General features: G+C 37.0%; 1 protein-coding gene across 1 annotated transcript in view; it reads right to left on the bottom strand.

Moving 5' to 3' along the window:
* CCDC93 (CCC complex scaffolding subunit CCDC93) overlaps window positions 1–12,034 on the bottom strand; it is a 54,478-nt gene that overhangs the window by 21,896 nt on the left and 20,548 nt on the right. The window contains exons 9-15 of the mRNA XM_086615517.1: window positions 11,473–11,565; window positions 10,947–10,997; window positions 9,803–9,889; window positions 5,067–5,183; window positions 1,025–1,087; window positions 756–829; window positions 139–220 (exon numbers count right to left, since the gene is read on the bottom strand). Coding sequence (XP_086471643.1) covers window positions 139–220; window positions 756–829; window positions 1,025–1,087; window positions 5,067–5,183; window positions 9,803–9,889; window positions 10,947–10,997; window positions 11,473–11,565 — 567 coding nt within the window. The remainder of the gene's footprint in view (window positions 1–138; window positions 221–755; window positions 830–1,024; window positions 1,088–5,066; window positions 5,184–9,802; window positions 9,890–10,946; window positions 10,998–11,472; window positions 11,566–12,034) is intronic.

The following is a 12,034-nucleotide window of genomic DNA, read 5'->3' as shown; positions in this document are numbered from 1 at the left end:
CTGGAAATACCATTGAATGGGCACAGGGAGGGAGACAGATGATGGACAGCGACTCAACACAACAACAAATCAGGAAGAAGTATAATGCTTCTTTACCAAGTTTTAAATGAATCCTTGGTACCAGAAACTAAAACTTACCCTACAGTGTGCTTTGAACTCTTGCTCCTGGCTTTTTAGATTTTCATTCATGGCCACCAGTGCTCGCAAACTCTGCAATATGCTAAATTTGAAGATTCAGTAAACCACATTAGATTTTTAGTTTCTAATTTAAACAGACGGAGAACAAAAAGACATTAGAACAAGCTTAATTCTAAATAAATTTCCAACAAAATCTGTGTAAATTAAAAAAACCCAACCCTATCACTACTGATATACCACAGTCACAATAAATACAATTATTTTCAACTTCAGATTGACACTTCATTCTGACTGAACACTATGATAATAATTTTCCTGTCTTTGGAAAGCAAGCTGGAGAATTGCCCCATCCCTGGAAGTGTTCAAGGCCAGGTTAGATGAGGCTTTGGGCAACCTGGTGTAGTGGAGGATTTCTCTGCCCATGGCAGGGGGGTTGGAACTGGATGATCTTTGAGGTCCCTTCCAACCCAAACCATTCTATGATTCTATGATTCTATAATTGTTTAATTTTTAAATTCTAGTTATTTGTTTAGACTGACAAAACAAGAAACATTGAATGATTCATTTAAAAACCATCATTTTTCAGAACTTCAAAGGTCACAAAGAAAGAAACTTACCTAGAATCTGCTTGGGATTCTATTGTTTCTAAGGCTGCCAATTCCTTGTCCAGTTTTTCACCGTAACTCTTAACCTAAGGGTTGCAATTAATAATAAATTGAAATACGTTTCCACACATAAAATGACTCATGGTATTCAGCTTAACTCACTGATTCCACGGTGTGGGAGAGTTGTCAAATACCTTCACCACCTAATACATCCCTCCACACACACCGAACTTCTTAGAAATGATCCAGCTAGAATCAGTGCACAGAAAAACAAAGATTACCTCAGTTAACGTCTTTTTTGCTTCAGTACATTTTGCCTGCAGATCAGCACATTTAGCTTGCAACTATTATGAAAGAGAAAGAAAAGAATTTGACTCTATATTCACACTAATTAAACCTGTAATGGAGAATAGCAATATTTGAGCTGTTAATAGTGTCTATTAAACAACAGGCCAACCATCACAAACACTGTCTTTTCTTGTCATTTACTCCTAGAGCACTCGATTGCAAGAATTCTGATTGAATATTTAATTAACAATAGCAAACATTCCCCTCCTGACCTTCTAGATGTCTTAGCTCCCAGAATAAACAGAGCTTTTACAAAATGGATGCCAACAGAATGGTAACTTAGACAGAATCTCTGCTAAAACCAGTTATTTAGCCTGGTTATACTAGTCTAGTTTCACAGCAGGCTAAGAAGACAGTTTTATTTTGTACTTCTCCAAATAAGTGAAGGTGATTCAGGACCTGCATAAAAGTGCCATGGCATATAGTCATTTTCATACCAAAAAAGCAAGCTGGTTTATCATTTTCTTATGTGCAGCTATGGAAAGTCTAATAAGACAGTTAGCAAAACACCTCTGGATATTTCACTTGTCAAATAACTTAGAGAGGCTAATTTTAGAAGAACGTATTTTTCTAAAGCCCTTATGATTTAAGATCACACTGCAAATATTAAGAACAAAAACGGGACATAGGTTACAAAAGTGGAGCAGAAGTGTTGTAAATAAAGAAATGCACATTTGGCTTTCTGTTCCACTACTTTTCACACTGGGTTTGCTGTTCATAACATGGAACAGTCCACTCATCTCTTTCTGCAGCCAAATTCATAAAAACACAGTTTTTTTCATAGTTTTTCATATTTTTCATCAACAGACTGAAGTCTAACCAGTTGAAAAAAATAATTATAACTTAAGCCTGCGGTCCACAACTCATGAAAATTGACATAAAGATTAAAGAACTATTTATCATGAGAACTCTCACCAAAACTTTTTGCAGTATTGAAGCCAGAACTTCACAAATATTTTTTGAAAGGGAGGTATTGACTGTCACTGATTTCAAAAGCTGTCTTCGGCAAGTGGCCAAAAAAAACCACCCCAAAACAATCAGCCAGGAAGTTTTTACTTTACTATAGTGATAAAAGGATTATATTCGTCTTCTAGTTGTCAGTACTTTTTTTTTCCAAATGAAAACACAGCACTGAGACTCTTCTGTACTGGAAATAAGCAACACAGAATTAAAGGGCTCTTGCCTGTTAAAATGGCAAATAGCATGAGAACATATTTAGAAAATAAAAGAGTCTTCCTGTGGATTATGAAGTTTGTTTGGCAGTTAAAAGCAAACCTGTAATGAAATACGGACTCTACCAATTTTGTGTGGTTTACAGCCATGTTTCCACCCCAGCCGAAACTGCTTTCTTCTTAGCAGGATGCAGAAAGCAAGCAAACGCTTTCACGTGCCAGGGAAACTGCTACAGGAAATTACTTGCGCCAAGCACGAAAACGTAACCCACTAAACGTGCATCGAGTTATAGGCATATTCTGCAGCACTAATTCCGCAGCCACACTGTGCTACAATCCTGTAGAACGTCAGAGCCACCTGCTACACAAAGAATGCTTTTGAACATTTCAGTCGTTGAGGCTGCACACAGACATCAGCGGGTCCTTTCTGCTTTCCAGATGATAACGGCACAACACAGGATAGCTGCAACAGCCACCCACAGCTGCTGCGCTCATTGATCAGCCTCTCCTACTGCTCAACCAGGCAGGAAGATCAAGGAAACAGCATGGCCGGAGAAGTGTGCTGGTGCAATACTCAACACTTCCATTTTTGAAACCTGAGCTAGCTGTTGCAGTTTCTTAATGCCACTCTTACTACACAGTTGAACCTAGGCTGTCCTCCCCAAAACTGAGCTTGAGCTAACTGCCTCAAAGAACACAAACTGTTCTCACGACCACCATGGGTTGTGGTGTAGTGTTCTAGTATCTACACATTCAAACTGAGCATCCCTTCAGGATGTCTACACACTCTCTGCAGCAAAAATATGGATGGATGCGAGCTGGTGGACACAACCAAAATCCATTCAAAAAAAATCTGTAGAACTTTATGAGAACATCCTTACACCTGATTTTGAAAGCGTGACACTTCTGCCTGCATTTGAACACTAGGTATTGTCAATATATATTTTTACTAAGTCATCATTTTGGCAGGGCACCGAAGTGATGTTTGACATCAACAGACATGGATAAGTCATATTACCAAAGTGTTAAAAGAATACAAGCTCAATTTAAAAAAAAAGTATAATTAATTTCAGTATATCATAACATCATAATTGTAATATATCATAATATTTCACTCTAGATTGAAGAGGAATTGTGACAGACGTGGTTTACATTCAACATACAGTGCAAATAATAATTGTAGTGTTACTGACTATGAAAATATGCTATTTTTAACAGATGTGGTATGCCAGAGGGCAACACAGAAACAGAAATGCATCAGTTTAAAAAGAATTAAACTAGTTTGGCATGTTTCAAAGGAAATGCATTCTAATATGTACCAGTTAAAACACTGCCATACTCTACCCTTTGAAAGTCCTTTTTATGTGAAAAATAAACGAAGAACTACCAGTACCTGTTCTTCATAAAACTTATTATTAAACTTGGGAAAAAAGACGTGAACAGGATAGGCAATTAGCCATTCCACTTTTTCATGCATAAGCTTTATTTTTACAGCTTTATTTAAACTTAGTATTACTTGAATGTTAGTCAGACTTCAAAGAATGGCTCATAGCATATGCTTTACTGAAAGATTTATTTAAAGAATGTTTATCTTCTCAAAACTTAAGATTTCATTGCACTGTTAGAGACTATTTTATTCCCACTTTTAAATAAAGTCAGTCAGGTCCAGTAAGTGACTCAGCAGGAAGGTTTAAAATCTAGTGCTCCCATAGTTACACCATAGCAAGCAAAGCTTTCAAAGCTATCATTCTTTCACCTCTGTTGTTTGTCAGACTGGACATATCACTGTCTCATAAAACGTGCCATACAGACACCTATCTTTTGAAGACCCTGTACGCCCAACATTTAATAGGTACAACCAGTTGAGTCTCCCCAACATTTAATGGGTAAAACCAGTCAAAATGTAAGATGTTAAGACTGACAAGAGCAGAGCAAAACAAAGCAAAAAACAGATGAAGGCTGCGGAAGCAGTGTTGTACTTTGGACAGAGTTATCAACCACAGAAGCCATCAGGAACAGTTTTTCCTCAAGAACTATTTGTTTTTTGGCAAGCTCTTCCAATTACTGTCTCAGATGTTATGTTTTAATCAGATTCTGCAACCTAAAGATGGCCTAGTGCTGATTACAGCAGTATGCATAATTAAAAGCAGCATTTCATTAATGGCATAGCTTTTCCACTCACACTTTATGACATACAGCAATGGTGGTTCTTACTCTTACTTATATATATATGACCAGAATATCAGTCACAAATTCAAGAGCCTTTTCACCCTAAACCAAAATGTGAAGACGTGAAACAAGCAGTGACTGTGCAAAAACACCCCCAACAAACAAGCAAAAACCCCACCTCAGTCTGTGAGACAAGCTGGCTCATATAAAAGGACAGGAAAGGATAAAAAGTCGTTTGTAGCACATTTTAGATGCTAAATTGTTCAGATGTTAACCTCCTAAATTGTTTCTTGAAATCGTGAAAAGAGCCCATTCAGCACTATAGCTAGCAAGTCAAATGGAGATACTCTCTCTGTTTTTCTCCAAGAGAGGTATGCAAATAAAAGGAAAAGCATGTTTTGATTAGCTACCCCCCTCCTCACAGACAGGGCTACGCGATTTTTTAATAGAGTACCAGCGACATTGTCTTAGTAATAAATGTGCAAGCAAGACATTCAGAGATGCTGAAATGAATGTTCAGCATGACAAATTGCTGGTACAGAAGATAGCTTGCAAATCTTTTCTGGATGGCGAAAATTTTGTGATCAACCACATTTATCAATGTTTTCTTCTTTAGTACACACACAACACCCACCTCTTCCAGAAGTTTGGTTTTCTGCAAAATCTGCTTATTCAGAGATGCCACCTTCCTTCTATGTTGTTGGGCAGCTCCAAGCCTTTCTGGTCGCTCCTCAGCGGAAAGCTCAGATTGCTAAAATAAACAGTAACAACAGCCTGTTGGACCTCCTGCCATTACTTTTTGCTTCTTCAGTAGCTCAGGAAATGCTAAAGTGGGACACACCTGTGACATTCCTTATCAAGAACTGTGCCCCACTATCCAACAGAAAGAATGACTGACTGATTTATCTCGCATCAAGATAAGAAAGTAGTTTAACAACTGAATTATATTCCAAAGGTAACAGGTAAAGTAAGCTAAAAATAAAGTCAGGTGCCTTGGGACAGGTCAAAAAATACAGCATACTAGAAGAACGAAATAATTTTTTGCATCAGCATTATGGTTAAACCTGGTAGAGTTCTTAAACATAAAAATTACAAACATACTAAAAACCACCTTAAGCAGTGGTATTTACTGAACTTGTTGAATTAGAGATGCTCCATACCCCAATAAGTAGATCCAGAACTTTCAAAGGCCTTGAACAATTGTGTATTTAGATTCTGAAATACTGGCTTTGATGCATCTTTATGCTGAATGACAATGACGTACTCAGTGTGGTAGATACATTTACCACTCTAAGCTTTCTTGTGTGTGTGCTGTAGACACTACTCTTTGAAAACTACTCAATCCAGCATGCATTGCCAAGAAAGTGTCTCATAAATACATAATGAAGACAGCAATCTGGATCCAGTCTCCTGTTCTCTCTGAATTGTGAAAGGAAAGCTGCCAGAAACATTTTTTACCAGGAATAACATTTATAACAGAAATTGTGTATTTGCAGTAGAAAAAAAAGAATGATTAAAAATCTGATAGCTAGATATCTAAGTGATTATTTGCCTAAACATTGTTTATACCTCTAGAAGTCCTCACTTTAATACTTACATTCATCTGTTTTGGTAATTTCCTTCATGCACTCAAGACTTCTTTTTCCCGTTAATCCATTTTCCAATATTTCGTTAGAAAAATGGTTAATTTTCAATTACTTCAGGTGCTAATTTTTAGTCTGTCAAAGACTTCAATACTAAGTGCTTTTTGAATAATTACCAAATGTAGACAACCACTGAATGTATAATCAGAAAAACCGTTGCAAGAGGTATGAAATAGTCCTCACTCATATTTGCTCCTGGTATCTACTCTAGGCAGATGTGTAAGCACGTCTTCATTAACAGCTTAATTTTAAATAAAAATAGGAGGCAAACCCTGTCTTCCTCTTCTCCATTTTCTGTGTTTTTCATATTGAAGAGCAGCTTGTTATACTTTTACATCTACAGCAAAAAAAGACCAGTTCTGACATCTTATCCCAACAGTTCACATACTCTCTTTCCATTTGTTAGGAAAATAAAAATGTCTCTAAGGAACACCTCTAACACTGAGCTAGTCAACACTCAGATTTAATTATGCCTCTCATTGTTTACGCAAATGACATTCCCTCATCATATCACGCATTCTAAGGCCCCATCCTTCTCACCATATGATTAGCTCATCTAATATGCACAACATGCAAATTGAGAGAACTGGAAATGCAAGAGCAAGAAACATGAGCTAAACCAGTTTGAGACTGATCTTGCAAAAATAGTAGAAATCCATACAGTTTGGCATAAAGAAAAGGTCATGTCTCAAGAAGTGGACTGTTAAAGCTTGCTTTTGGAAAATGAGAGATAACCATCACTATAGAGGTCTCTGCAGAAAAATCCTTCTGGTCTGCAATCGAAAAAGCCTTGTGCTGTCAAAGTGGGCTGAAGATCCGCTCAGCAACAACACTGCAGCTTTAAAGTTACTGAGGAATTGGGTTCTAATTTGTGAAGAAAAATGCATCTTTCAGCATAGAAGGAAGCAAGCACCAATTACAGAAGCTACTTTGCTTTTGACACTATTGTTACCTGGTCTCTTCCTAGGCCAAAACAGCAATTGCCTTTTGAAGATAATTTAAGAAAGCTGTGTCTGAACACTACTGTCTCTGGCTGTTCCAGATTATCAATTTGCTTCTCTATAAAAACAAGAACTTCAATTACATGTGACAAAAAGGGATACACGGATACATCATTCAACTTTTCTGCTAACACACATTATCCCCACCACTGACAAGTGTAGACTCACTTCTGCATTCCTCCCCATTCCCTGCAACTCCTCAACTGCCCTAAAAAGATTTAGCCAATTCAATTAAACAAGTTAAATAAGAAGTGTTAGTAGCCTCATTTTCTATGACGGAATTTGTTAAGTTCCAACTCCATGTTAATTATGCATGAGGATCACTAATCTACAGCTGCTAAAAAACTGCTAGCCAATATAAATGGCTAATTCTAGACTTTACAAGCATGCCTCCCACTGTCCACACATAAAAGTTTTAAATGGGAGGGAGGGAGGAAGGAAATAGAAGCAATTAATGTTAATCTTTGTAACAAGATTCTCTCACACACATTAAAGCTATAAACTTCTCAATAAATAAAGAGAATTCAATCATTAATCTACAGAAATTCACATTCTTAAAAACAAAAATTAAAAAAATGGAGTCTCCGTACAAAAATACAAACTTTGTAGCAGTGAATAATTTTGTTTATCTCTCCATGTTCAACCATCTCCTACTAGCAAATAGACTTCAGAGGTTTAGATCTGTGACTAAGTCCAATAACTGTCTGAAGCCCACAGGGAAAACAAAAACAATCTTCAGCCCCGTAACAGTTCAAATCTGTTTTCAGTCAAGTTCCACTTGGATCTTTAGCAGTCATTTCAACATAATTTGCTGTCATTTTCCCTTGACACTTTCCCAAGCTCATGAACCAAAGATAAAAATCACTGCACCTCACCTTATCTTTCAGGGGTTTCGCAAACAAAAAATTACAAAAATATCTCATTTAGTATCTTCCTGGAACAACAACCCCTAACCATACTAAATGGCTGAAATGCTTACTTTATGCTACTTCAACTGACTGTGTAGGGTGCAAAGTAACCTCTGATATAGGATTCTAGAAGTCCAAAAATATTCTGAGTCAACTTCTCAAGACGTAAGCACATTGCAAACGGCATTTAAAACTGTAGAAGAGGATTCTCCTTCAGGCATTTTTGAAGGGGGAAGTTCTGAGACAGCACTTCTCTAGTTTTAGTCACATTAGTGACATTTAGTCACATTTTTCCAGGGAACAAGCTTTTCCTCCTATTCTACTCCTAGCAAAATCTCTTGTTATATAAAACTATACTTGTCAATTCTCAGAGGAAGAATCCTTCTAACACAGTAAAATCAAAGCTGCTTTGAATAACTGGCCTTAGAAAGCTGGTGATGAACAGGCAGATAAAGCAGCATTAGTAATTTTCTGTCAGGATTTTCAGGAAGTGAGGAACGACACTAGAATCTTCCTTTCAGTTTACCCAGCAAGTTAACATAGCAGCAGAAAGGCGGGGCAAATGCAGAAAACTGTATGCACTGATCTTCCTCAAAAACACCATCTTGTAGGAAAGGTCCTGGCACACGGTGACACCAGATCTAGAATTCTGTTTGCCGGCTATCTTCACTGTGGATTCTATTCAGACTCTGGTAGACAAATAAGCACTGCTGTGTTCTTCAGACTGCGTGCAGTTACAAAGGGTTAAAACTATTAGAACTATATCCAAACATTGTTGATGCTTCACTAGACTGTTTGATAGCATCCCTAATTCTCTTTTCCGGGTGCATGCACGCACATACAGAAATTTTTTTTGGTCACATCCAATAGATTTGAAAAGCGATACATTTTTGGTTTGACTTGAATCAGTTCTTACTTTCCAGAGTATTAATCATTGTTCTACTATAATAGTCAAGGTCCTGCCGCCTTCTCTCAGAACAGAAGAAATGTAACATTGAAATATGACCCTTGGGCTTCTGTTCTTCCCATCCTTTATAATAAAGAAAGGCCAAGAATTTGCTATAGACTCTGTTGAGTTATAGGGTTTATCTCCCAAATGGGAAAGCTCCATACCTCATACGTGTCAACAAAAAGGAAGAAATATGAGAAGACTATTGGACAAATAAGAGCGACCTATAACTCATATCTGGCAGTGATGTATTGTATGTATTAATTGCTTGAAGAGCCAGATTTTCTTTTCACATTACGGTAAAACCAATCACAGTTGAACACAATAAATGGAGCTAATATACACAGTTAATTACCTTGACTTCTGAAAGCAACAAAGGTTTGTTTTTGATGATACTAGATTCAGAACGAGAGATCCAGGGCATGACTGATAATTGGAAATCAGTGCAAGTAAGACCCCAATGCTTGAAAATCTGAGTGGAGGAGGCCCAGATTTTTCTTTGAGCAGGCCCATAGAACTCTATTTCTGAGCTTAACACTGAACATTTTAAAATGCATTAAGAGTTTGGGCCTCTGGTTTGAACAGATATCAACTCAGGTCCTTCTTTATTCACAAATACATTTAAGCAGGTGATTAAACCCAAAGTACTCATGAATACAATCCAGGAATATGTGCTGTCACACCAAAAGCTTGTGCATATTTAAACCTCATTAAAATACTTTCCTGAATCCTGGCTGTGCAGCTATCCACAGCATTTATGAAACAACGTTGTTTCAAGAGAATCGTGGCAATTAAGTTGGAAGCTTAAAGCCTAAATTAACAAGTTATTAAATACAACTTGATAAAACATAATCAGGTAACACACTTACCTTTTCAGCGTATTCTGACACTATCTGCTTGATCTCATCTGACTGAAGTCCAACAATCTGGCCAACTGTGCTTGCTGTCAACTTGCCCTGCAATTGCATCAAGAAAATGTTTGGAGTTTTGGATTTGCCTGTGTTTTTTTACATGGTGATTTCCTCAAGCTCTAATTTTAACAGAATGTACAAAATCTTTACACTGGGTAATAATGTCTAATCATAAAAAAAGACAAAGAAACATTCTACCCCCAAAAAAACTTTGCTGATGGAAATTTCTCACTTACGATCTTTTAGCAAACAATAGTGGTAATTTGAATTCAGATTTTCAAAAACTTACCTTGAATTGTATTCTGTACACTGAATTTTGCACGTGCAGTAGTAAAACTCACTTTTAGACCACATTTTGAGCCAAACTATAACAATGCAGATGTATGAAAGAATGCATCTGTCGAATTGGATGCACGTACAAAAACAATCTTCAAGTAGAACTGAATTCGACAGTGCCTTTTGGCAGAAAGCCCGTCAATCAGCTTTGAGACTAGATTCATTACCACCTTTTCTTCTGTTCCTTCAGCATAAACAGAAACAATGTTCAACCACTGAATTTCTTCCCAGTCCTCTCACCCATGAATCAAAATGTAAGAGTTTTCAAAATTACAACAGCTTACAAGTTCTATTATATCGTTAACTAAAATCAATCAAGAAAATAAGATCCATATCCAGTATTTTCAGTGTCTTAGACTAATGGTTTTGTTTATAAATATATATCAATGCTTTGAAAAAAAAACCACCTTGCAATGCATACAGTTTTCCTCCACTCTCCCCAGTAAAATGATTACTCCTCTGAATATCTTCACGAGATGAATAAACTGAGATCATATGGCATCTTACATAGCTGCACTGTGATGCCTTTCCCCTGAAATTCTCCTTGTAGAAACCAGTTGAAAGAGGCACTTACTTATATTGATCAAGTTATCAGCCACAAAATTACTGTCTTCCTAATTCAACCATCTTTTCTCACATTCCCTTCAGAAAAACTTAAACATAGTCATTCCAAGACTTCAGATTCACCATTAACCCAATTTTAGGAATAATTACCATAAGCAACCATAATTTAAACAAAGTTGTGTCAGTTTGAAGTGCTGCTTACCTCTTCTGTTTCCATTGCAGCCATTCCTGTCATCAGCGTTTTAATGCGAAGCTAGGGCAAAATATGAGGAGTTACACTTAACAATTTATCTTTTATTAGTTAACTTATTTCTGCCTAGTAACAGGGATGTATGTATACAATTAGTATCCTATAACATGTATTTTAATGTGTGTAATGGGACAATAAGTCTATGAAAGTGAAAGAAGAGGTGGCTAATGTTACCAAATAAAGGAAAATTCCTTGTAACAGCACAGGTTCACTGAGTATTCAGCTCCCACTATCAACTGAAAACTGACCTCTTAAAAACGCTCAGATTCCAAAACAAAAGTTGAATTTTTTTGTTATTAAACGTCAACAAATATTTAATTTTGTGTATCAGTTTCAGGTTCCTATTCTCCTGAGAGAAGCAACTCCCACTTCAGCTCAGCATGGAAATTTTCCTTCTTGCAGAGAAGGACTGGGCAGCGATCCCTGTTGCCCTCCCCCCAAGTTAGTAACATCCATGCCTACTATGTACATGGCACACCTCTTCAGCAGCCTGAAGGTCATCTTCATCGCTAGGCTCAGCTTTTCCTGCTGCTGCAAGCCCTGGAGGTAGCGCAATTTTTTTATCTTCAGCCTTTTAAAGAAAAATTAAGAAAATATTGTATCTAGTTCTAGTAATCTGGGGTATTAAGAAAGACAACAAGGAGAAAACTGGAATATAGCTGTTCTGTTTTTATGAATGCATTTCAGACATTGGAACATCCTCACACTCCGATTCATGTCAACTGAGGTGTAACCCTCACTGATTTCTTAAGTATTCCAGCTGTTCAAGACAGTGTCTCTGGCTTGCTATGGATATATCATCTGGTGTAAAGATCCCTTATTCCCCAGCCTTCTAAGAACCACCAACCTCACAAGAAGTCCTGGCTACCCTAGAATATGATGTCTGCTATATATGAGAAAGCTGAAATTTTTTTTTCCATCAATCATTTTGTATAACTTAATATAATTTAATATCAGTATAACAAACACACAACATGGAAAAAAAAGTAAAATTGCCTGGTTCAGTTAGAAGAAGTTGTGCCAATAAAATAGCAAGAACT

This window comes from Tauraco erythrolophus, chromosome 8 (assembly GCF_009769465.1).
Source record: "Tauraco erythrolophus isolate bTauEry1 chromosome 8, bTauEry1.pri, whole genome shotgun sequence".
NCBI lineage: Eukaryota > Metazoa > Chordata > Aves > Musophagiformes > Musophagidae > Tauraco > Tauraco erythrolophus.
Note: the sequence above shows the minus strand (reverse complement) of the source record. Positions and strands in the feature narration are given on the sequence as shown.